The 27,314-nt window shown below is 40.9% G+C and overlaps 1 protein-coding gene across 31 annotated transcripts in view; it reads right to left on the reverse strand.

Moving 5' to 3' along the window:
• The window catches only part of RNF38 (ring finger protein 38), a 134,984-nt gene that overhangs the window by 46,985 nt on the left and 60,685 nt on the right, over nucleotides 1-27,314 (reverse strand). For 10 of the 31 annotated variants that reach the window (XM_082694861.1, XM_082694860.1, XM_082694852.1 and 7 more), the window contains exon 2: nucleotides 18,000-18,070. The exons of 1 other annotated variant lie outside the window; for it this stretch is intronic. In XM_082694861.1, the coding sequence (XP_082550987.1) occupies nucleotides 18,000-18,070 (71 nt within the window). Of the gene's footprint in view, nucleotides 1-2,041; nucleotides 3,623-12,620; nucleotides 12,802-17,999; nucleotides 18,071-27,314 lie in introns of those variants that run through there. 20 more of the 31 variants (XM_082694840.1, XM_082694838.1, XM_082694833.1 and 17 more) reach the window with 12 other exon arrangements.

The raw sequence follows: 27,314 nt of genomic DNA on the forward strand, positions 1-27,314 counted from the left end.
TGACCTCTTTAAGATTTCAAGATTTATCTCTAAACATTACAGATTTGGAAAGTGTCTAGACTATAACCAGGGCAAATCAGTATGAAAGATGTATATACATAAATATACATGTATTTGAAAAGGTAAAATGTGACCAAGCTCTTTCCAATTCTTATTAAATAAAATTCATAATTAATTCAAATATTTTGCATAATTAATTCAAATGTCTACTATGTACTAGATGCTATGAATATATGGGGAAAAAGAAATTATTCTTGCCCTCAGATCAGTCTTATAAGGGGCAATTCAACAAGAACTAAACGAGAACAGTGCCCTCTAATAGAGAGCAGAGAATGAAAGGTGCTGAAGTCCTTAAAAAAGGAACATGGAATGAAATAAGGGCTGGGGGAAAAAATTAGACTGCAAATGTTCCCTCTTCCTTTATTTGCTCAAATTTCTTACTTTTTAATTTACTATACAGAATTAAAGCATTTGCTTCATCTCCTCCACAAAGGCAGTCACTTCAAGAATTTAACATTTGCTGAATGAATGAACTAGACCAAAACTACACTTAAATGTGTTTACAATCTGTATACTCTCTCCAGAGAAAAATAAAGCTATGAGTTAACCAAAGCAGAAAAGTGAAAACACATGCCTGATGCATGTGGTTAATAGGAAAATAACCTTAAAACTAGTAAATAGACCCAGACACAACACAAACACTAGCAAAGTGAATTACAAAATGAAGGTGGCCTAAATAAAACCAGGACAGTAGAGAGAGAAATAGATGGAACAGACTAGAAGACAAAGATAATCTTGACCAAAAATCTTTCCATACAAACCATCTGAGATTTTTATTCAAGGATTTCTCATCCATACTTCCCACCCACAACCTTGAAAAAAAGTAAAAATGAGCACAGGTTAAGTATGGTAATCTAATTAAAAGTTCATCCAAAGTTGTTGGCAGAGAGACAAGAGATCTACATTCCACATTATGATGCTAACAGATTCAGTCAAGTCTAACTATATGTCTATGCCATCTTATGTCTACCTTCCCTCAAGTCAGGTTCTCAACATTTACTCAGATTAATACTTGAAAACTTAGTTCAGCTAGAAAAACAGGATGGGTACGTAAACCTCAACAAATACAGAGACAAACTACTTTCCAGTATCGGAGAAGATATCACAGGTGGAAGGACCTCATTTACATCCAACTTTCATATTTTGCAGATGAAGCCCTGTGGCCCACAAGGCCAGTTTGTGGCAAAATTTATTTAACTATTGATTTAAAGTCTACCAAATCTCTTAGAGTTAAGTCTCACAGAAAATTATAGAACTGAACTTAAAAACGAACTCCTGTAGTGAGTAGATTTAAGATTTAGTAAAAGAAACATTAGTCCACTAAGTTTACAATCTAGCAAGAAATGGAGAAAGGAGTATGTGAAGAGATACAATTCTCATTTAAAAATCCAGTTAGTAATTTCATCTTTTAACTGCAACTATGTCCCAACTGCACTGTAACTCATCTAACACCTATATTTGGTCTTGTATTGTTATTTCTATAGAAGTCCCAGTTCTTCCTTTCCAGTATGTTGTCTGAAGACAGGAAAAATTTTACTTTGCTCCCAACTGTCCTTAGATTTTTATAAAGTTTTGATTTCACAGAAACTGTGCGAATGTATTTTTATTTTGAGCCTAGTTACCAGGGCTGCTTGCTATTTAAAGGAACTGAAATAAATGTATTAACACAATAGCACCTGTAATCAAGGTCAAACACGATCCCAAAAAGGTCTACAATTCTAACATAACAACCTGATTGAGTATGAGTTGCATACACTTAAATTTTCAAAGTTAAGTGCGCCACGTTAAGAGAAGGCAATCACATGATGCCAGCAATGACATATGTTAAGTATTCATTGCTATTTATGGTGGAAGAATTAGCATACCCAACTTCTGCAGCACAAAGAAGAAACTATGTCTCTTACAGGTCCTAGACACGGAAACAAAAACTTTATTTTCTTTAGCTCTCAATAATTTGAAAAATTCCTGGCTCAAAACCAACCTCTCTCATTCTTCAGCCCTGAAAAGAAGAACTTCCATCCCCTGAGAACAAAACGCAGCCTGTCCAGAAACCCGAAGAACAGAAGGACGCGAAAGGACCCTTCCGAACGGGTTCCGCGTTCTCCTGGATGACATCATTTCACCTGCGCCTCGGCAAAACAGGAGAGCGCGCGCGAGAGAGACCATCTGCCAGGCAACGGCGGGCCGGCGATCCCGCTGGCTGCACCCACACCTCCACGCCGCCGCCACGGGAACAAAGAGCGCCCGGCTGCCGGGCCGCGCCCCGCCAAGCACGCGGCAACCACACCTCCTCCTTGTTGCCGGGAGCGGCCCCCGCAGGCTCCCAACGGCCTGCGACTCGGTCCGTCCCGCCCTCACGCGGGAACCAACGACCGCAGCGGCCAGTACCTGCGAGGAGAGGCTCCGCCCTGCGGGGCTGCTCCCGCGGCTCCTTGCCGGGCCGCCGCCTCCTATTGTGACCGCTCGCCCAGCCAGCGGCCAGCTCGCCAGCTCCGCCGTCCCCGGGCCTCCTCACCCCCGGAACCCGGGCTCCGACCGAGGCGCTGTCACGGCGCTTCCTTCCTCCCGGCACCATCACACGGGCCGCGCCAGGAAACAGCTGCACACTCAGAGCTGACAGAGTCCGCTAACGCCTCGGGGGCTGCATCCTCTGCGCCCCCGGGCCCTAACAGCCGGGGCCGCGGCACCGTCCCGCCCCGCCGCACCCCACCTCGGTGCTCGCGAACACAGCGTGCCGCGCCGGCGCACTACCCTCCGCTGCGCGCGCAGGCGACGCCCCTCGCCGCCAGGCCGCAAGATGCGCGAGCACGCGGCACTCCCACTTCTCCGTTCGAGGTCGCAGCCCGCCTCCCCACCTCGTCCCCGACAGGAACAAACCTAGCGAGCACAAAGCGCGAGACCACCAGACGCTCCGCCCCCTTTCCCCCAGGCTCGGCTCCGCGCGCCGAGCCCCCTTTGTTTCCACCCCGCGGGGGAGGGGCGGGGCGGCGCTGCGCGCGTCCGGGCGCGCGATTGGGACTAGTTCCGGCAACAGAGCAGGTCGCACAGCGCCCCTGCGCAGCCCCGCCCCGGCCCGCCTCTCTACCCAGGCGCCCAGCAAGGCCACAAGCTGCTGAACCGGCTCCTGGGACCGACAGTATATCCCAATTCGTACACATCTTCTCTCCCTTAAGTATGGCTTCTTGGCCGTGTCTCCCCCTGCAAAACTAGGGAGTCTAACAGTAACTGACCTCACTCAGTTCAAAATGTACTATGTATTCATGTGGACCCAGAAGTGGAATTTTTATTGATGTAGAAGAAGGTGATTAGTCGAAGGTGTCTAAATAACAAAGAAGCAAGGAGGTCGGAACCCAACGTGTCCAACTCTAAGGCTTAATTAAACCTGACAGTTACTCAGACCGTGCTAAGGACTGGAAATGAGATGGGTACAAAGACCACAGCGGCATGCTGCCTGTCCCAATCACATTCGAGATCAAAAACGGAAGACAGACATACCATAAAAGCACAATAAATGCAAGGAAAAGACAGCTAAATGATATCTGAGGAAAGCTGGGCCAGCAAGGGGGCATTACGCAAAAAGTAGGCTTTATGCAGATAGGAAACTGATTGATGCCATCAAGGATGGTGATCATATTTTAGGGTAGACCAATCGGCAAAATACCCAGGTTCTACTTCTGGCACTACTTAAACCAGTCTCCTTCCTGTTCGTGGCCTTAGCTGCCTGCAGTAGAAAAATAAGGAATCAGACTAAACTGATGTTCAAAGATCTTCTAAATACGCATGAATAACACTATATGGTAATTATTTGTGTACATTTGTCTCCTGTATCGATAAGACTGAGCACTGGCTCTCTTGTTTTGGCTTTGGAAGCCCAAGGTCCAAACCTACAGCCTGAAACACAACAGTAGGTGCTTAGCAACTCTGAAGCAAAGTTCCAGCAATACATCACAAGCTTTTACAATTCCTGGACATAGAGAAGTTAGAATGTTATAACAGGTACCGATAAACACATTACATTCCCTCCCCCAACCCTACACTCCCACTACGCAATCCTTTTATCTAGCAGACCCTTCCTACCAAAGCACCCTGTCTTCCAAAGCAGGCAATTCGTAGATGATTACAACCAAACTGTAAAGGTTTTTCTTTTTCCATGGACACAGTCATAAATCCCAACCATACTTTTAGATGCATCCAACGCAATCGGTTCCTAACTTGAGTCCCTTGTAATTCCCCAACTACTGCTGCAGATTCACCTAGCTTCCAGAAGAACCTCACCTGCACAAGTTTTCTTATATAATGCAGACCACTATGAAACCACTTTTCTTGTACACCTGGGTATTAGCTATGTGATGAAAGGAGGAAAGGAAGAAAAAAATTGGGAATGGGAAGGGAAATTACCATCTGAGAGCCCTCCAATCAAAAGAGCCAGATTCATCAAGTGCTAAGTCTCCGCATCAAGAATCTATTACAGTCCTTCAGGGTTTCCATCCTTAAGCTTAATGTGAATCCCCTTGGGCCTCAGCCAATCCTTTGTGAGGCAAACTCCATGAGAAAACTTCTCAAATGATTAAGATCTTAACTACCTGGGCTCTTAGGGCTTAACCCAAGATGTCCCCCTAGATGCAAACAATAATCCCACAAGTCAAGGTTGGATAGTTTGAAATCTATACTGCCATTTCTTCTCAATTGATGTTCTTGTATCTGATGATCTGATGAGCTAGCATCTTGCTAATAAACACTCAAGCAGTGAAATAGGCTTTAAGCTGGGCCACTTTGACCACCCAATGTGGCAGGTGGTAAATTGTAACAGAATACTTGCTCAACCCCAGTCCACCTAAATTTTATTTGGTGTCTCTTCAAAAATGTGCAAAGCCTTGTTGGGAGTGGTGTCCGATAAAACTTTCTACGATAGAAATGGTCAGAATCGGGGCGCCTAGGTGGCTCAGTGGGTTAAGTCTCTGCCTTCGGCTTAGGTCATGATCTCAGGGTCCTGGGATTGAGTCCCGCATTGGGCTCTCTGCTCAGCAGCGAGCCTGCTTCCCTCTCTCTTCTCTCTCTGCCTACCTGTGATCTCTGTCAAATAAACAAATAAAATATTAAAAAAAAAAAAAGAAGAAAGAAAGAAATGGGCAGTATCTGCACCATCTAAAAGGAGGCCACATGTGGCTACTGAGCACTCAAAATAAGGCTAGGGCATCTAATGAATTGACCAGGATTAATTTAAATAGCTACATATGGGGCACCTGGGTGGCTCAGTGGGTTAAATAGCTACATATGGTTAGGGACAGCACAATACTTGCAGGCAAAGTAACTGATTGTAGAAAGAGCTTTTTGAGACTTCTGACTCCAAGACTGCTCTTTAAAATCAATTTCCACAACAGAAAAACTTGAATGATTACTAAAAGCTTCCTCCTGAGATACCCAAGTAATTTAAGTCCCCTTACTTCTAAAATAAAAATACACCAAACACTGCTTACCAAATAGGAAAATATTAAAATTCCCTCAAATATGTCTGGTCGGGCGCCTGGGTGGCTCAGTGGGTTAAAGCCTCTGGCTTTGGTTCAGGTCATGATCTTGGGATCCTGGGATAGAGTCCCGAATCTGGCTCTCTACTCAGCAGGGAGCCTGCTTCCATTCCTCTCTCTCTGCCTGCCTCTCTGCCTACTTGTGATCTCTGTCAAATAAATAAATTAAAAAAAAAACAAAAACCCCAAAAAACAAATATGTCTGGTCATTGGGATACCTACTTAGTGACATTCTAATACACGGGAATAACAGCTGAGGTTTTGACTGGGTTGGGCTGGATCTTCGAGATGAATCTTTACATATTGATCTTCAATGTATGAGCAAGATGCATCCTTCTATTTATCTGCATCATCAACTTTTTTTTTCAGTACTGCTGTACATTTTCTATACAAGTCTTGCTTTTTTTGTTGTTGTTCTTTGGTTATTCAAGGTTTTATATATAATTACCAATTCTAGAAGCTATTATACACATGTATATTGTGTAATTATATAGCCATAATATAATTATATGTAATTATTAATTCTAATAGTTTATCTTAATCTTTTTTAATTTTCCGTACATAAAATCCTGCTGCCAGATAATAATGACCACTCAATTTCTTTCTTTCCAACACATTTTTCCTTTTGTCTTGTCTTACTGCATTGGCTAGGACTTCTAGCACAATTCTAAATAGAAACAATGAGACATGCGCTTTTGTCTTATTCCCAAACCAGAAAACTTCCAACATTTCACCATTAAGTATAATGTTTGCAGTAGTTTTTTGGGGTTTTTTTTTTTGGCAGATTCCTTTAGCAATTAAAAGAGTTGTCTTTTATTTCTAAATTATCAAAAGTTTATCATAAAGGAGTATTTAATTTATCAAATTTTCCTGCATCTAAGAGAGAATCATATAATTTTTCTGTTAATATGTGAATTACATTGACTGGTTTTGGATGTTAAGGCAATTTTGCATTCCTAATAAAGTCCTGTTTTCTTTTATTATCCTTATTATATATTGTTGGATTTGGTTTGCTAACATGTTGGTTAGGATTTTTACATCTGTGTTCTTGAATGAGAATAGCTGTTATTTTCCATTTTTATAATGTCTTTGTCAAGTTTTGTTACAAAGATTATGCCAGCCTTAGAAATGAATCAGGGAGTGTTCTTTTTCTCTCTAGAATAGTTTCTGCAAGAATGGTGTTATGCCTTCTTTAAAATTTGCTGGTTAGCCAACTGAACTTAGAATTAAGTGTCTTTCCCCTACTTTTTAAAGATTTTATTTTATTTAAGATTTTTATTTATTTATTTGGCGGGGGGAGAGCAGGCTCCCTGCCGAGCAGAGAATCCGATGTGGGGATCCATCCCAGGACCCTAAGATCATGAATGGAGCCGAAGGCAGAGGCTTAACACACTGAGCCACCCAGGTGCCCCTAAAGATTTTAAGTAATCGCTATACCTGCTGTGGGGCTCAAACTCACAACTCGGAGATCAAGAGTCTCATGCTCCACCAACTGAGCCAGCCAGGTGCCTGACTTTTCCTTATTTTTAACAAAGGAAAAACAACTATAACATTAGGATAGACTTAAGAAAGATTTCATACTAAAAGTCACAATCTGCTTCTAGAAAATTAACTTCCAATCTTGTGAATTTGAAGAGTTCTACTGCTGGAAATCCATTTTTGAGCACATTGCATAAACAATAAGCACAAATAAATTTTACTTAAGTGGTAGTTAAATAATCTACCAAATAGGAAACACAAAATTTGGTTTGGTGTTCAATTTTGCATTTCTAATACATCACCAACTATCTAAACATAATGATTATCTGAAGGACCTTTATACAAGAGAAGTGACTCAGGCTATAGGTTTTCTTGTTCCTTTACATACTTCTATCACAACTCCTTACAGTATTTACTTAATGTCTGTTTTCCCCATTAAACTGTAAGCCCCTCAAGAGCAGGTCCCATCTTTCTTTTGTTATCACTGATGTCCACAGTGGAAGAATACTGGCTGGTAGAGGATACACAAAAAACAAAGGAGAGGTATTTCTTATTTTAAAATGCTGTAACACACGACTGAAGAGCTTCAGATAAAGAATCAGTTGTCCAGATGCTGAAGAACCACACACATAGAGTGGGAAAAAAATGCTATACACTTTTGGGACCTGCCAAAAAAGGTGCTGGGTAGAGAATGGCCTTCCTGCTGGGAGTCCATGACCTTTATAATGAAGAGGCAGTTTCCCACTGTTAACACTGTCAGGAATAGGGCTGTGCTGTCATCATATCCAATGCCAAGTCTCCTGACCGTAATGTTACTCCAACCCCAACCACCACTGCTGAGTTAGTGGCCTGTATTCGGTGTTCTAACATAGCATTAATCACCTTGCCATGTAAATATGTATTTACTTGAGTCTTTTGCCCATTAGATAGTGAACTCCCTGGTGCCACGGACTGTCTCATTGATGCTGGCAAGAGTTCTAGTACATGGCAAGCACTCAATAGTTCAATTAATGATACGTGACATTTCATAGCAGTGGTATATCCAATGTTTTTCTCAACAGACAAATTCCCAGGAAAAAAGGAGACACACAAGTAGAACTGGTAGTAAAGAAGGAATGAGGAGACAAAGAAATTTCAAAATTTCCTAAAGCTAGCTCTGCTCACCCTCCTCCCTCACAGTTTCCATCTTTCCACTAAAACCAGCTAAAAAGGATCTAATAAGATGAAGCTACATAGTGGAAAGGTGTAGTGGCCGACCACTTTTCAGGCTACACATTATCTATATTCACAAACAGATGTGATCTAATGCAAAACATCAGCATAAGCACTTTTTACCCATTAAGTGTTACCACCTGTCAGACTGAAAAGGTTAATAATCAGCAGCTGTCAAAGACCAGAAAGAGTGCGCCTGGGTGGCTCAGTGGGTTAAGCCTCTGCCTTCGGCTCAGGTCATGATCTCAGGGTCCTGGGATTGAGTTCTGCATCAGGCTCTCTGCTTGGCAAGGAGCCTGCTTCCTCCTCTCTCCCTCTCTCTCTCTCTCTCTGCCTGCCTCTCTGCCTACTTGTGATCTCTCTCTGTCAAATAAATAAAATCTTTAAAAAAAAAAAAAAAAAAAAAAAAAGAACACCAGAAAGAGGTAGCAAAGGCACACCCAAACCACATCTACTGAAAGCCTCCCCCAATATAGCCAGTTTTGGGACGGAGGAATGGGCAGACTGCTGTTCCCACAGTATACATAAGATACACCAGGGACTGAACAGTTCTTAGTGCAGTGAAGGTGCATCTCTTAGTGACAGTTCTTTAGGCAGTGAAGGCGAGAAGGGGCTAAAAAAGCAGAATGAGGTGAAAGGCCATCAGTGAGGAAAGAGTTCAAGACAGATGAGTAAATAAACCTGAGTGCCCAAGATAAGCCGAGTCAGAAATAAGACAAATAGAGACCAAGATCAAGCCAGAAATGGAGAGGCAAGGGTGCAAACAAAGCAGGCACCGCACATTATAGCATGCATATTCAATCTCTGGAGCAGTATAAACGAGAAAGAGCAGATTCGGAGCATGACCTGCCTTAATGTACACCCTCTGAAACAGAGAGCTTAAAGGCATCTTGCTCATTCTGTTCTGGCAAATAGGGCGCATCTTGGGAGCAATTGGAATTTCTATGACTCTCATTCGAAATTGATCCAGCAGCTCAATCTCAGGGCATACCATAGCCTAATTACTATAGTTTTTAAAAATCCAATGGACAGACCCAGGCAATGAAAAGAGTTAACCACACACAGATCTAATAAAGCCTGTTATTTCACTGTCAGGGATCAACCATTTATTATTTCTGACATAAAGTATTATATTTAAGGGTTTTTTTCAGTGTTTTGGTATTATGAATATTTGGTAATATTCTGATGAATATTCTCATACATATATACAGTTTGGCCTGCATTTGAAAAAACATCCAAAAGGGCGCCAGGGAGGCTCAGCATCTGCCTTTGGCTCAGGTCACGATCCCAGGGCCCTGGGATCCAGTCCTGCCATAAGGCTCCCTGCTCAGCGGAGAGTCTGCTTCTCCCTCACTCTCTCCCTCTGTGCTCTCTCTCAAATAAAGAAATAAATCTTTAAAAAATAAAATGTGTTCATAAAGGTAAATTTTTTTTTTTTAAAGGAGTTTCTTACTTACATATTCAACAGAGACAGACAGTGAGAGAGGGAACACATGCAGGGGGAGTGAATGAGAGAGAAGCTGGCTTCCTGCTGAGACGGGGCTTGATTCCAGGGTCTTGGGATCATGACCTGAGCTCAAGGCAGACTTAACGACTGAGCCACCCAGGCGTCCAAATAAAGGTAAATTTCTAACAGTGCAATTGCTGTTTCAAAGGGCCTTTGTTTTTTAATTTCAAGAAATGCTACTGAATTGCCTTCTAAAAAGCTGCGCCAAGTTTTACTCCAACAGTAAATGATAGGAGTCAACTCTGAAGAAGAAACAGAAGTGTTTATGGGCATCCCCTGAAGAAAGATAGGCTAACTCATTCTCTGCAGTAGGCCAAGGACTAGGGCAAGAAGCCCTGAAAACAAGACTTGGGCTAGGATACTCAGAGAACAGTCATATTTCATAACCAGCTTTAAATTCTCTTTGTTTTAATTCCCTATTAAAACCCTTTACTATGGTCTTATTAAATCCAACGGCCTAGGAAGTGAGCCCAAACTGGAGACAAAGTGACACTAGTGAGAGTAGCAGCACTTAGAAAAGGTAGTGACCACCAGGTCCTGAGTCAAAGGGCTAGCTAGGAGGGCAAGCAGCCACCAGAAAAGATACCTATGGCGTCCCAGGAACACCTGGAGAGGAAGGTCCGCTAAAGCTGGTCATCTGCAGCTAAAAGTAACAAGGACTCAAATCATTAAGAATTAGACACTGAAGTAAAATATGACCCCAAAAGCCAGTAAACATGGACCATACTTAAGTAAGTGCTTCAAGAAAATAAATAAATCATAATATAGGCACTGGCTGAGAAATAGAAAAGCAGACAGACAACTAGCACCTTCACTTTGGTCCAGATGAAAGAAACATGAGAATGTTCTCTAAACAGATCAAAACACAAGATTATCTTGTACCTTTCACCATGTTTAATGGAAAACAGAATTTCCCGCAGGGAATGCTGGTGGAGCTCATGTGACTGCATAGTTGATACCCTACATGGATGATGCCCCCCGGCTACTGAATTCTACCCTGCATTCATGAAATGTGACCAGCTCACTGAAAATGCCAGTGTCCTCCTGGTAGCATCCATTGATGACATACACTGAAGACACCAACTAACCAGGGTAGTTTTGCACAGGCATTGTGATACACGGCACATCTCTGCAAACCCTGTACCCTCTGGCCCAAGCCACATTCAAGAGGCCTTTTCCTCACTTCATGTTAAAGAAGAAAGTGCGTTACCTGAGCAGATTCACACAAAACAGAAGTGAGCACCTTAAATAAAAACCCTTAAAGCAGGACAACCTTCAAAGAGCAAATATAAAATTTAAGCTCCCCCAGAAGTTTATTTCTCTCTCCTCTGCTTACTTGTTCCTGTTACGGTGTTTTATAAAAACAAATTAAATTTAGCAGGCAATGACATATCCAAAGTCAAGATAAGAATGCCACATAACAATAATCTCAAATACCTATCGTCACAATGTATTTTTAATCACCTCAGATATTCCACAGTATGGTAAAGTACTTTTGCACAGTAAGGCAGAGAGAATCTCTTTAAAAACACAGTGCAGGGCGCCTGGGTGGCTCAGTGGGTTAAGCCGCTGCCTTCGGCTCGGGTCGTGATCTCAGAGTCCTGGGATCGAGTCCCGCATCGGGCTCTCTGCTCAGCGGAGAGCCTGCTTCCCTCTCTCTCTCTGCCTGCCTCTCCATCTACTTGTGATTTCTCTCTGTCAAATAAATAAATAAAAAATCTTTAAAAAAAAAAAAAAAAAACACAGTGCATCACATAATATCATATAGCTCAGAAAGTATAATACAAAATTCTAAAACTTTAGGAAAATGTAGGGAAATATCTGAAGATATTCTGGAGACAGATTTCCCAAAAGTCTATGCAATAGACAACAATGTAAATGTACTTAACACTACTGAACTGTATCAGACCTAATATGATTAAAATGGTATATTCTAGATGTATTTTTACCACAGTTCAAAAAAAATCTCATCACAGCAGCAAAAGGAATGTTTAAAAATAAAAACCTGACCATGTCATTCCTTCGCTTAAAACCTTCCAAAGGCTTCATATAAACAGGCAGAACAAAAACTAAACCTTCCCTGGCTTAACAAATTTTCTACATGACCTGTCCTGTGCCTATCTCTTCAGCCTCATCTCATACCACTTCTACCTTCATTAACCTTGCTGGTACACATCAGCCTTCCTTCTGTTTGGACATCTTTCTAGCCCCAGGGCCTTTGCACTAGCCCTTTCCTCTCCCTAGGATGTTCCCTTCATGACACAAATTTTTACAACTTGTTACTTCCTATTATTCGGACCTTAGCTTAAGTGTTGCCTTCTTCTTCTTCTTCTTTATTAAGATTTTAATTTGAGAGAGAGAGAGAGAGAGAGAGAGAACCCACACACACAAGTAAGGTGGAGGGGGAGAGGGAAAAGCAGACTCCCCACTGAGCAGGGAGCCCAACCAGAGCTCTATCCCAGGACCCTAAGATCATGACCCGAGCTGAAGGCAGATACTTAACCAACTGAGCCACCAGGTGCCCCAAGTGTCACCTTCTTAAAGGCCTTCACTAACACCCAGAGTAGCCAACTGGCCAATTAATTGTTCAGCACTTAAGAATATCTGATTATTTACTGATTTACATATGCAGTTCATTTTCTGCCCTTTTCACAAAAATATAAACACCAGAAGAACAAGAACTTTCCTTGCTAGTCTTTTCATCACTCTATCTTGGTGACTCAACAGTGTCTGGCACATAGTAGGCACTTAATAAATATACACTGTATGAATAAATGCGTAATAGCTTTCTAAAATGACCTAAAACTCTACAATTAAAGGCAGATTAAATAAATTACCATGTATCCTTATGGTAGAACATTATGCAGCCATTTTAACTGATGTTCAAGTATATATAGTATGCAGATTATATTTCCCAAGATGACCATACATAGTAAATTCTCCCACCCTTCATTCTCTTCTTCTTATGTTGACATTACTCCCCAGTGGTGAGACTGAGGTTCCCACCTCTTGAATTTGGGCAGGCCCGTGACTATGCTGGAAGTGATGCTTTGTGACTTCTAAGCTAGGTCATAAAAGGCCGTAACAGCATCTGTCTGGTCCTCTTGTTGCAGTCACTCTTGCAATCAAGCTGCCAAGCTGTGAGGAAGCCCACACTACATTTAGGTGCTCAGGCCAAGGGTACCAGTTGAAGTACCAGCTGACAACCAGCATCAACCATCTAACATGCGATTGAGAACTTCAAGATGACCCCAGCCTCAGCCTCGATCTGACTGCAACCATATGAGAAAACCCGAAGCAAGAGCTACCTAGCTGAGCACAGGAAACCCCAGAATCATGAAAGATACAAGTGTTCTATACCAAATCAACTTTAGGGTCATTAGTCACATAGTCATAGATAATCAGAGCAATTTAGTTTTATTTTAACCATGAAGAGAATGCAGACAGTGAGTTTTCTTATGAAATAATCTATCTCCGTGTATTGTTCTTGCCCCTGTGCTTAAAAAAATAAAATCTCCAAAAATAAAAGAGCTTTTTTTTCTTTTTTAAGATTTTATTTTATTCATTTATTTGACAGAGATCAGAAGTAGGCAGAGAGACAGGCAGAGAGAGAGGAGGAAGCAGGCTCCCTGCAGAGCATAGAGCCCCACGTGGGGCTCGATCCCAGGACCCTGGGATCATGACCCAAGCCGAAGGGAGAGGTCCTAACCCACTGAGCCACCCAGGCGCCCCTGAAAGAGCTCTGTAACTGACATTTTTTAAAACTGACCATAAGGGGCGCCTGGGTGGCTCAGTGGTTTGGGCTGCTGCCTTCGGCTCGGGTCATGATCTCAGGGTCCTGGGATCGAGCCCCGCATTGGGCTCCCTGCTCCGCGGGAAGCCTGCTTCCCTCTCTCTCTCTCTCTCTCTCTCTGCCTGCCTCTCTGCCTACTTGTGATATCTGTCTTTCAAATAAATAAATAAAATCTTTAAAAATAAATAAATAAATAAATAAACTGACCATAAGATTTGGAATGGCCAATGAGCATACAAAAAAATCCTCAGCATACTTAGTCATTAGAGAAATGGAAATTAAAACACATCCATTATGAACAACCACTGAGATGTCGCACGTTGTATATAACGGCTACAATCTGAAAGACTACTGGAGAGTACTGGATGTAAACATGCAGATGTGAATAAAGTGGAACCCTCATGCACGTGCTGGAATGCAAAATGGTGCAGCCACTTCGCAAAACAGTTTAGTAGATCTTCAAAATGTAAACATATATCCTGTGACCAAATGAACAAAAATGTACTTACACAAAATATGTTCCTAGCAGTGTTATTCGTAAGAACCAAAATAAGAAAACAGATCTATCAACTTGTGACTGTAGAAATAAAGTGTGTTAGATGCACACAATGGAATATTGTTCACCCATAAAAAAGAATAGAAGAGTGATTCATGCTACAACATAGACAAATCTTGAAATCATCATGCTAAGTGAGAGAAGCCAGAGACACAAAGGCCACATATTACATGATTCCACATATAAATGTGCAGAATAGACAAATCCATTAAAACATAAAGATCAGTGGTTGCCAGGAGCTGACAGAAGGAATAATGGACAGTGACTGCTAATGGGTACGGGTTTTTGAGTGAGGAATATTAAAACTGTTCTAAAATTAGATGGTGGAGATAGTTGTACAACTCTGAATATACTAATAGCCACTACTAACAAAAATGAAAGATATTTTATACAAATATAACTTCAATTACTATTGTTATTACTAAATTCCAATTGTTACTTCTGGGTAGAGGGGTTAAAACTAGAGCCACATATCTTTTTATAATCAACATGTAACTTAAAAAAAAAACAAAACTAAAAAATGTGAAAGATCAAGATTGAAGGAAAGTATACAGTCATGAAAGAAAAACCAGTAACACATTTCCTACCTTCCCTAAAAGCAGTCTGCATGGCATTATCTGTACACAAGCTGGACTGATGCCTCCTTCCATGACAAATGGACCCTAAGGCTAGCACAAGAAAGTTTTGTCTAGAAAAGACTTCTGCTCTGAGTAGCTCTGTTCACATATATGCCAATTTAGAAAGAATTCTCCCATTTCTCCATCTCAAGTGACCAGCCTTCCTGGAAGTGTTCCAGGCCACTCTGGGGAAGTGTACCATTGAGACTACAAATTAATTAATCTCGGGACACCTGGGTGGCTCAACTGGTTAAGTGTCTGCGTGGGGCTCAGGTCATGATCCCAGAGTCCTGGGATTTCCACCCCTACCCCCTATATGGCTCTCTGCTCAACGGGGAGCCTACTACTTCTCTCCTGCTTGTGCTCTCTCTCTCTTACAAGTAAATAAATAAAATCTTTCTTAAAAAATTTTAATTTATCTCACCCTTGGTTCCATCCCCAGTCACACACAGATTAGTTAAATTGAGGCAGCTTTTAAGAAAAATCACCTTTGGCTCCCAGAAGACCTGAGAAATGGATCATGCCTGAAAGTTAAGCGGGGATACTAAGCAAGGCATCAACATGTGTTTTGACAGTCTGTACAATCAGAATAGCTAAGCAAATATTTCACATGAATGGTACAGGGGACAGAAGATGTGTTCTAGACCCAGCACTACAGGGTGACTCCTAAACAGGTCATTTCTTCCAGTAGGGTCACAGCTTCCAAGTTTATTTCAAAAAGAGGGTTGAATTGGCTCTGCCTATAATCCCTTCAATTCTCAAAGTGAGAGAATGTATGTGTGTCTATGTCTGCACACACATTCAAGCGGTATGTATTGGGTAGCAGGTTCATTTTTGGTTTTCCGAAACGATTTGTTACAGAAAGAAGTCAGCAGCTGTGGCAAACATACAGATCTGATTTTTAAGCACACTATTTTCCTCCCCAGAATAATGCCTGATAATCCCATTCAAAGCTGCATTCTATACTATCCAACTCTTTGTGGTTCTCATTCCCCTTAATCTGCTGTACATTTTCTTTAATCCACTGCACTTATTCTAACATAGTCTATTATTTACGTATTGTTTATTTTTATTGTCTGCTCACCAGCTAGACTGTACACTCATGAAAAACAGCAATCTTTGTTTTGTATTCTGATATCTGTTTCCTAAGTGCCTACTCACATAGATGCCAATCAATACATTTGACTGAACCAGCTGGGTATAAATACATAGTCAAAAAACAAATCCAGGGGCGCCTGGGTGGCTCAGCGGGTTAAGCCTCTGCCTTCAGCTCAGGTCATGATCTCAGGGTCCTGGGATCGAGCCCCACATCGGGCTCTCTGCACAGCGGGGAGCCTGCTTCTTCCTCTCTCTCTGCCTACTTGTGATCTCTCTCTCTGTGTGTGTGTCAAATGAATAAATAAAATCTTTAAAAGAAAAAAAGACAAATCCATTCTCTCCATTTCCCTCTGGGAAACAATCGTTAGTATACACACTCCAAGCAGGAAAGGGAAGAGCAGTTTCTCACAATTCTTTGAGAACTGGGCTGATCAAGTGACCAAAGTCCTTAAGTTCTTTTCCCCCTCCCCACATATTCTGGAAAAAAATCTCATCTCCTAAAAGCACAAAACTGGTCATACAAATATTCAGAAATTAGAAGCAAATACACTTTAAAGTAGCTGCCAAGTTTTTCGTAGAGGTGGATAGAAAGCTCATCTCCAGACCCTTGAACCTGGAGACAGAACAGAGCACAGTCTGGCATCACCACCACAAACGAACAAACGGAGAAAGGCATATTATACTAAGCAGGGGAAAGAAAACTTAACCCAAAAACATCTTCACAATTACAAAGCACAAATGTATGCAATATTAAGGGCCTAAAGCGATTCTGTCTTTCCTGCCATCATCTTTCGTTTTCCAATGCTCACATCTACAATCTGGAGTATACTGAATTTTACAGCACCAACTGTATAGTCTAGTATAGTCTCTTTCAGTGGCTTGCTTCTAAAATAAGTTAAAAGTTAAATCCATGCCTCTGGATTACTAGACTCTGGAATGCTAAAAGCATACCTCTCTCTTTAAACAGACTGAAATCTGTCTGAGCAAAACTCACAAAGACAGAGAGATCAATGCACAGAACAAAGAAAGCCATTTGGAAAATCCCAATGACCAACCAACTTCTTGATCTAGCTCCAACAGGATGAGGGAGGAGGCTCTTGATTAAAACAGCAGAGAAAAGGATCACTTGGATTGGTCTGCCTGGGAAAACTACCAAGGGAGTGATACATTCCTGCATGTAAGACACAGGAAATGGGAGGGAAGCCACTGGAAACTGATGATGGAAAAGACTAAATTTAAGCCCATCCAACATCAGCAGCCAGATGTTCCAAGTACCAAGCCCACATTAGTATCTACTCCAAGGGCTGGGCCATCAAGGGTGCTGATGAGTACTGGAAAGCCCCCAAGACCAGATTTCTTTAGAGAAGAAACAAAACACCAAAATGAAACAAAACTACCAACGGTTTAGACCTGATTTTAAAAACAAACCAAAAAAAGGGGGCCCAAAGCAGGTTTCTTTGGCATGAAACAAACAGGTTCTGTTCTCAATACTCGCCATTAAATTGGGTTTTGGATATAGAGAAAAAAAGTATGAGAAGCAAACCAAACACAATCAACTACAAAAACAAACCAAACTGAAATGGCTAAGATATTTCAATCTACAAACAGACATAAATTCCTGAGATAATTAGCAGTGTTGGGAGCACCTGTTCATATACTAAGATAATCCTCTCAATCTGTGCAAGAAAAGAGGAAGCAGAGTGACGGAAACAAAGAGTAAAAAAATGAAGAGTTGATGGGGCGCCTGGGTGGCTCAGTGGGTTAAGCCTCTGCCTTCAGCTCAGGTCATGATCTCAGGGTCCTGGGATCGAGCCCCTCATCAGGCTCTCTGCTCAGAAGGGAGCCTGCTTCCCCCTCTCTCTGTGCCTGCCTCTCTGCCTACTTGTGGTCTCTCTTTCTCTCTGTCCAATAAAAATAAATAAAATCTTTAAAAAAAAGAAAATGAAGAGTTTATCAAGAGTCCAGCCCACCACCTCAAAATTATGCTCAAGTATTCTGGAACAGTCTAATAATATGACACATAAACCAGGAAGGCCCTGTATTTCAACATTGTACACACCCTCCTGGCCCTATGTCCACAGTTATGCAAATGAATCCAACAATAAAGGGCAGCATGCATTTTCACCATGATAGACATCAACACAGACCTCACCTTGTCACTGTCATCATGACAAATGTGGTCGTGATGGATGGACTGGCACTGAAAAGAAGCACCAACACTACCTACAAGAAAAAGGGAGGAAAAGTTAAGATGCAGTAAGTCCTCACATTTAAACTGTTTTTCCAATTAAAGGTGCTTTTATATCTATTATCCCATCTAATCCTCAACAATATTCACAAGTAGGCTGGATAGGGATTATTGTTCACGCAGTTTAATTAAGCAAAACAAAACAGAGAGGTTGACTTGAACAAAGTAGTAGTCACTGAAGTGGGTCTGAAACTAGCTCTCGTTGTTCAAACTCCTTATTCACCATTTTCTACTATACTGAGCAGTTTAGCCTAAATCAACATAACAGCTTTTAATAAGGCAAACCTTTCTAGAGGGCGCCTGGGTGCCTAAGCTGGTTAAGCAACTGCCTTCGGCTCAGGTAATGATCCTGAGTCTGGGGATGGATTCCCACATCGGACTCCCAGCTCCACAGGGAGTCAGTTTCTCCCTCTAGGACCTTCTCCTCTTTCATGGGCTCTCTCTCTCTTTCTCACTCAAATAAATAAATAAAATCTTAAAAAAAAAAAAAAGAAGAAAGAAAGAAATAAGTAAGAAAGATATATACCCCTCTTCAGACTACACAAACTTTCTCTGAGAAAAAAAGATTACCCTATAAATTCTTAGTATAGAGATAATACAATCTAATACACAATCATAGATATAAGATTACAAATAAGTTACTGCCTTAAAAGTATGTATTTTAATAGACGTATTTGTTAATTTGAAGAACTATCTCCTAATAGTAACTGCTTTTAATAGTGATATTTCTAACTAATCGGAAAACAAATGTTTATTCAATAAATGATTAAAACAACTAATTAGTCATTTGAAAAAGTTTTGGTTCTTATGTCATACCATATAGAAAACGGTGGCTCAAAGATATAGGCAAATATAAAAAAACAGGAAGTCAGTTTTAAAAGAAAATGCAGACTAAAAAAAAAAGGAAAATAAGGACTTGAAATATAATCTTGGAGTAAGAAAACCCTTTTGAAAGATAGCCAAAACAAAAACTACAAATAAAAAGTTAGCAGGCATGACTATCTACCTCAGGTGAGCAAAATCCCTTCTCCTCAAGCATGAGAATTTGACTTAGGGATAATCCCACCCATAGGCAGAGAAGGGGCCAGGGGGCCAAAGTGACAGTATGCTTCCAGGCAGACTTGGCTTGTTCTTCCACCTGGTGGCCCATTCAATGTTGCGCTACCAACATTACAGTTCTCACTCTAGGTTCTTAACTTGGGACCCAAGACTTTTATTATGGGAACAAAATTTTATCTTTATTATTATTAATTTAATATCAAATAGAAAAATTCATTCTCTTACGAATCTAGCAACAAATCACAGTCATATTGACAGTATTTGTGACTCCAATGGTAATAAAAACCACATATATTTTCATATAATAGTTGCATGTACACTGAAATGTCACACATATCAATACTTTGAGGTTTTGTGATTTTTTTTTTCCACACATACCACTATTTTGAATTTATGACAGCTACTAGGAACACTGCTAAAATGTTATCTAAATGTATTAATAAAGAGGCAAATATACTTTTACTGCAAATTAGCTTTCACTGTTTTGACAACCATGTTCCAGCATAACTTATTTTCTTTGTAATCTCATGCATTTTACTTTATGCAATTAAAAATATTCTCCTGGTAAGGGGCCTAATAAACTTCATCTGACTACCAAAGGAGTCCAAGACACACAACAAAAATAGTTAAAAATCCTACTTTAGCCAGCAAAAGTTGCTGGGCCCAGGAGAACAAACCACATCAGAAACTTTGTAAGGGAAAAGAGACATGGAACATCCTGAAGGGAGTCAAAAAAAAATGTAGGAAGCTGAAGAGAAAAGAAATGAAGATTAGGGGCACCTGGGTGGATCAGTCAGTGGATCATCTGACTCTTGGTTTCAGTTCAGGTCACGATCTCAGCATTGTAGGATCAAGCACATCATCAGAATCCCCCCTTAGTGGGGAGTCAGCTTAAGTTTCTCTCCCTCTGCTCACCACCCTCCCCCCAACTGCACAAGTGCACACACTCAATCACTCTCTAAAATCAATAAATCTTAAAAAAAAAAAAAAAAAAACCTGCTTCCCTCTCTCTCTCTCTCTGCCTGCCTCTCTGCCTACTGTGATCTCGCTCTGTCAAATAAATAAATAAAATCTTTTAAGGAAAAAAAAAAAAACTTTAAAAAAAACTTTAAAAAAAAAAAAAAGGAAAGAAATGAAGATTAAAGTCAGGGTATGAAGCCCAACATTTAGAACTAGGGGACATAAAGAGGTCAAAGGTGAAACAGTGAAATGAAGTAGAGAAGTTTCAGAGCAACTGCCAAGAATGTGAGCTAGTGCTTTAATCCACAGAAGTAGGTAGTGATGTAAAGTAAAGACACTATTTGCCATGTTGCCAGAGACCACCACACTACCAGAGATCCATTAGTCAAGGTGGCCCTGGGTGGCTCAGTTGGTTAAATGGCTGACTCTTGATCTCAGCTCAGCTCTTGATCTCAGGGTTCTGAGTTCAAGCCCTCCACTGAGCTCCTCAATGGGTGTGAAGCCAGAAAAAAAAAATCCAGTACTCAATTCTGAATCCTCATTTTTCTTGATCTATTCACAGCAACTGACTCACTTGATTCTACTCTCCTTGAAACCCTTTTCCTCACTTGGCCTCACGGAAGGAAACGTCCCACATTACTGACTGCCAACATCTCAGTCCTATTTGCTAGATTCTCTTCATCTCCCCAATTTCTATGGAATGTTCCAAAGATTAATCCTCCAACTTCACTTTTCTATCTGTATTTACTCCTTTTGTGATCCCAACTAGTCCCATGGCTATATCCCCAAACCCTGACTCTCCCACCTCCCATGGCAAGGAAATCTACATTTCTATATCCTTCTTTCTACTCAGTATCACTTAGATGTCTAACTAGCATCTCACACATAACTTGCTAAAAATTGAGCTCTTGATCTTCCCCTCCAAAATTACCCCTCCTCCAGTTTCAGTAAATGACAAAACTATTCACCAGCTACTCTGCCAAAACCCTTGGCATCATCCTCAACTCCTCTCTTTCACTCATATCCCACATTTGATCAATTAGCAAATCCTGTTGGCACTTTCAAAATATGCCTGAAAGACAACTACTTCATATATTCTCCACTGCTACTACCTAAGTTAAAGCCTAGACTGAAGCAATAGCTTAACTGGTCTCCTTAGCTCCACTCCTTCCCTATGAACTTTCCTTCCATCCCCCAGCACCAAATCTGTTCTCTATACAATGGCATGAATGACCCTTTAAAATGTTCAGACAGATCCTGTCATTCCTCCTCTGAAAACTCTGGTTCCTCCTCTCACACAAAATAAAATCCAAGGTCCTTATACCCTTATACCTAAACATCTACAAGGTCCCACATGACCTGACTAACCTATACCTGTCTGATCTTACCTCCCACCACAACTCCTTTCCTAAAAGGGGAAATTAAAACACAGTAAACACACACAGCAAATTATACTACAATGTAATACACTTAAAACACTGCCAAAGACCACTGTTCTTTGTAGGCAGTAGTCCCAGGCCTATCCGGAACTCTCATTCCCCTTTGTTGACACTCAGCATGATTTTCCAAATGACAAGTTCTCAAAAGGATATCTGGAATGTAAGTGAGACTCTTCTACACACTGCTTCGAGGAGATGGGGGAGGTTATACTGAGTTTGTGAAATACAACAATCTTCTTATATAAACATCAGCAGGAAAAACACTGTTGAGACTTAAGCATACTCCTTGAAATTTGGACATAAAAAACAAGACGCATTAAACCACGAAACCAAACTACACAGACTTGGGTGAAGGATGCACTTATCTTGAAAGGTGGGTAGCTCTTTAAGTTGTAATATAAGTGTGGCATTTTGAGCACTGTGAGGATTATTCCTCAGTGCATACATCTGAGATGGGAGTTTGCATTATTTAATGCAGAAATATAAAGTGGGCTCCTCTTAAAACTTCCTAGACTCAACAGCTAGCTGCCTGTGACCTCAGAAATGAAGATTTGAGGGTTTTAATTAAAACAGAGGTTTCAAAGTCAAAGGGATGAAAAATACAGCACAAAGAATATAGTTAGTGGCATTCTAACAGCATTGTATGGTGACAGATGGTAGCTACACTTGTGAGCAGAGCATAGCACAGAGACTTGTCAAATCATTAAATTATATACCTGAAACTAAATCAATGTATGTCAACTGTACTTCAATAAAAATATTAGTAAAATGTGCACTTGTTTAGATTTTTATTCATAAAGAATTTTCCAGATCTAATACTTTATGCTGAGAGGGATATTTCTAAAAACTACTTTTGGAGTACCTGGGTGGCTCAGTCCATTAAGTGTCCCACTCTGGATTTCAGCTCAGGTCGTGATCTCAGCGTTGCGAGATCAAGCCTAGAATCAGGCTACAAGGTGGGTGTGGAGCTTGCTTATTATTCCCTCTCTCCCTCTACCTCTGCCACTCCCCCCCGAATAGGTAAAAATTACTCTTGAATTTATTAATGTATTCATTTGCCAACAAGGAACTAACCTATGGTCAAAGCCTAACAGTTTAAAATAAAAAATAAAGTATTTCTCTTTTAATAAATAACTAAAATATGCTTTCAAAATGAAACAAAAATGGGGGCTCCTGGGTGGCTCAGTTGGTTGAGCAACCGACTCTTAATTTCAGCTCAGATCATTATTTCAGGGCCATTTCAGGGTCAGGGGATTGAGCCCTGTGTTGACTCCACCCTCAGAAGGAAGTCCACTGCAGATTCTCTCCCTCTCCCACTGCCCTCCTCTTAATGTGCTCTCACTCTCTCCATCTCAAATAAATAAATCTCTCAAAAAATTGAACAAAAATAAAATATAAAAAGTTGAACAGAAGACAAAACTAAATAAAATAAAAATGAAGGTCTGAGGCAGGTCCAAATTGGCAGAGGAATAGGAGACCTTAGTTTCTTCTGGTCCCAGGAAATCAGCTAGATAGCTATCAACTCATTCTGAACACCTGTGAACTCAACTAGCAATCTAAGAAAATAGCTGCAACTCTGCAAACAGAAAAGCGACCACATTCTGCAAGGTAGGAGGTGTGGAGAAGTGAATCCCTGGCGATAAATGGGAAGATAAACTGCAGAGGAAAGGAGCCTCCATCAGCTGGCACTAGAAAATGATACAACAGGAGAGCACAAAATCAGAACTCTCAGAACTGCTCCAGTGAGGCAAGTAGCTGCCAGAAAGGCACTCAGGAAGCAAAGCAGGGACGAAAACCTAGGTGGGACAGTGTGGTCTAAAGATACTCAGGGTCACAGGAAGACTGGGGGTACCTGGGTGCAACAGAGTTCCCAGGCATTGGAGGCAGGAAGCGGGCTGCCATCAGCAGGCCCAGAAATGGGCTCCCAGCTCAGGGTTGCCATAAACCACAAACCGTGGTATGGTCAGTGGGTGGACTGCACTTTGAGCAGGGGCCCAGCAAGCAGCAGAACCTCGAAACCCCCCTTTCCTCCCCTGGGAGGAGCTGTGCAGGAGTGCGCCAAAGGAGTCTATAGCAGTTGAAGACTCAACAGGGGGTCCTGTGTGGGAGACAGAAACACTTGGTCACAGGCTGGGTGAGCACGGAGTGTGGACAGAGACCAGGGAGACAGGAATGACTGACTTTTCTCTGAGGGCATACTGAAGAGTAGGGCCCCAAGATTTCACCTCCTGGCTGGAGATTGGGAAGCTGCCATTTTCATTCTGATCTTCTAAAGCTGTGCGGAAAGCCTTCAGGGAACAAAAGCCACAAAGAGCAAACCGGAACAGATTACTTAGCCTGGGCCCTTGGCAACAGTGTACAGTCCTGAGAATCAGACAGGCCCCTCCCCAAGATGATCAGCAAGAACATCCAGCTAAGACCAAGCTTACCAATCACTGAGAATTGCAAAACTCTATCGCTAGGGGAAAATAGCATATAGAATTCATGTTTTTCCCCCCATGATTCTTTGTCTCTCAATGTTTTTTCCTTTTTCCTTTTTCAACCAGTTTCTGCATCAACTTTTTAAAATCTTTTTAAAATTTTCATTTTTATAGTTATAATCTATCCTTCCACTGTATTTAACTTAATTTTGTATATATCTAAGTTTTCTTTCTTTATAATTTTGGGATACAAGTTCTTCTAACAGACCAGTTATACACCCAAAATCTAGCATATGGCTCTATTCCCTTCACCTGTATGATCAAATTCTTTTATTTTTCCCCTTCATTTTCTGTTTTTTGTTTTGTTTCGTTAAAGTCTTTTTAAATTTTTATCTTTAGAGTTATACTCTACCCTTTCAATGTATTTTGTTTAATTAATTTATTTTTTTTCAGTGTAACAGTATTCATTGTTTTTGCACTACACCCAGTGCTCCATGCAATTCGTGCCCTAATACCCACCACCTGGTTCCCCCAGTCTCCCACTCCCAACCCCTTCAAAACCTTCAGATTTGTTTTTCAGAGTCCAGAGTCTCTCATGGTTGACCTCCCCTTCCAATTTCCCTCAACTCCCTTCTCCTCTCCATCTCCCCTTGTCCTCGATGCTATTTGTTATGCTCCACAAATAAGTGAAACCATATGATAACTGACTCTCTCTGCTTGACTTATTTCACTCAACATAATCTCTTCCAGTCCTGTTCATGTTGCTACAAAAGTTGGGTATTCATCCTTTCTGATGGAGGCATAATACTCCATAGTGTATATATGGACCACATCTTCTTTATCCATTCGTCCACTGAAGGGCATCTTGGTTCTTTCCGCAGTTGGGCGACCGTGGCCATTGCTGCTATAAACATTGGGGTACATATGGCCCTGTCTTTTACTTTTCATTTACAGCTACATTCTATCCTTTCACTGTATTTAATTTTATTTTTGCATATACAAGTTTCTCTTTCTTTATAATTTTGAGATCCAGTTTTCTAACAAATGGACCAATATACACACTCCTGTGTGTATCCATACCCACATACCAATACACATGTCCAGTGTATTGCTCTATTCTGTCCAGGTGTTTGATTATATTATCTTTTTTTAAGCAGCAAGAAGTGTGCTGGGCCCATATTATCTTTTTTATTTTTTTTATATTTTATTCTTTGGTTTCATGACTCTTCTGATTTGTTTAGTGTATATTCCTCTGGGGTTCTTGTTGCCGTTATATTCTTTGGTTCTCTTGTTCATCTATGCATCTCTGGATAGAATGACAAGATAAAAAAAACTCACCTTAAAAAAGAGAACAAGAGGGACGCCTGGGTGCTCAGTGGGTTAAACTCCTGCCTTTGACTCAGGATCAAGTCCCGGCTCAGCAGGGAGCAGGCTTCTCCCTCTCCTCCCTGCTCCTGCTCTCTCTCACTATTCTATCTCTCCAATAAATAAATAAAAATATTTAAAAAAAAAAAGAACAAGACACAGTACACTACCAGTAACCTAATCGATACGGGTATAAGATGGCATAAAATGTCAGAACTAGAGTTCAGACTAATGGTTATAAAGATACCACCTGGGCTTGAAAACAGCACAGAAGACACCAGAGAATCCCCTTCTGGAGAAATAAAAGAACCAAAATCTAATCAAGTCAAAATCAAAAGGTTATTAACGAGATGCAATAAAAATGGAGACCCTAACTCCTAGGATAAATGAGGCAGGAGAATTAGTGATATAGAAGACAACATGATTAAGATTAAAGAAGCTGAGAGGGATGCCTGGGTGGCTCAGTCAGTTAGTAGCTGCTTTTGGCTCAGGTCATGATCCCGGGGTCCTGGGATCAAGTCCCGCATTGGGCTCCTTTCTCGGCGGGGAGCCTGCTTCTCTCTCTCTCTCTGCCTCTGCCTGCCTCTCTGCCTACTTGTGATCTCTGCCTGTCAAATAAATAAATAAAATCTTTTTTAAAAAAAAAGCAACTGAAAAAAAGAAAGATAAACCACTGGACAACAAGAGGCGAATTCGAGAGATAAGTGATACGTAGAAGAGAAACAATATTAGAATAATTGGGACCCCAGGAGAGGAGGAAAGAAAGGGGGTGCCAAAGGTATACTGGAGCAAATTACAGCCGAGAACTTCCCTATTCTGGTGAAGGAAACAGACATCCATGTCCAGAGAACTTCTCTCAAAAATCTGTAAAAATAGGTCATACCAAAATATATTATAGTGAAACTCCCAAAATCTCAGAGACAAAAAGCTCAGGGTGCAAAAGGTCCATAACCTGTAAGAGTAGAAACATTAGACTGGCAGCAGACCTATCCACAGAGACCTGGCAGGTCAGAAAGGACTGGCATAATATATTCAGGGTGCTAAATGAGAAACATATGCAACCAAGAATACTTTATCCAGCTAGGATATCATTCAAAATAGAAGGAGAGATAAAAAGCTTCCAGGAAAAACAGAAGCTAAAAGAATTTGTGATCACCAAAGCAGCCCTACAAGAAATATTAAAAGGGATCCTCTAAACAAAGAGAGAGCCCAAAAACAAACATAGACCAGAAAGGAAAAGAGACAAGAGACAATAACAGTGACTTTACAGGTAATACAATGGCATTAAATTCCTATCTTTCAATAGTTACTCTGAATGTAAATGAGCTAAATGCCCCAATCAAAACACACAAGGTATCAGATTGGATAAAAAGTAAGACCCATCAATATGCTGTCAATATGCTGTCTGCAAGAGACTCATCTGAGACCCAAAGACACACCAATTTTAAGGTGAGGGGGGTGGAAAACCATTTATCATGCTAAAGGACATTGAAAGGAAGCTGGGCTGGCAATCCTTATATCAGACAAATTAGATTTTAAACCAAGACTGTAATAAGAAATGAGGAAGGGCACTGTATCATACTTAGAGAGTCTATCCAACAAGAAGATCTAACAATTGTAAATATTTATGCCCCTAACAGGAGCAGCCAATTATATAAAGCAATTAACAACAAAATTAAAGAAACACATCGATAATAATACACTAACAGTGGGGGACTTTAACACCCCCATCAATGCAATGGACAGCTCACCAACGCAGAAGATCAACAAGGTTCTGAAACAAGGGCTTTGATTAACATACTGGACCAGATGGACTTCACAAATATATTCAGAACATTCCACCCTAAAGCACATTCTTCTCTGGTGCACATGGAATAGTCTCCAGAATATATCATATCCTGGGTCACAAATCAGGTCTCAACCAGTACCAATAGATTAGGATTCTTCCCTACATATTTTTCAGACTACAATGCTTT

Source organism: Mustela nivalis (assembly GCF_964662115.1).
Source record: "Mustela nivalis genome assembly, chromosome: 13".
In the NCBI taxonomy this organism is placed as follows: Eukaryota; Metazoa; Chordata; class Mammalia; order Carnivora; family Mustelidae; genus Mustela; species Mustela nivalis.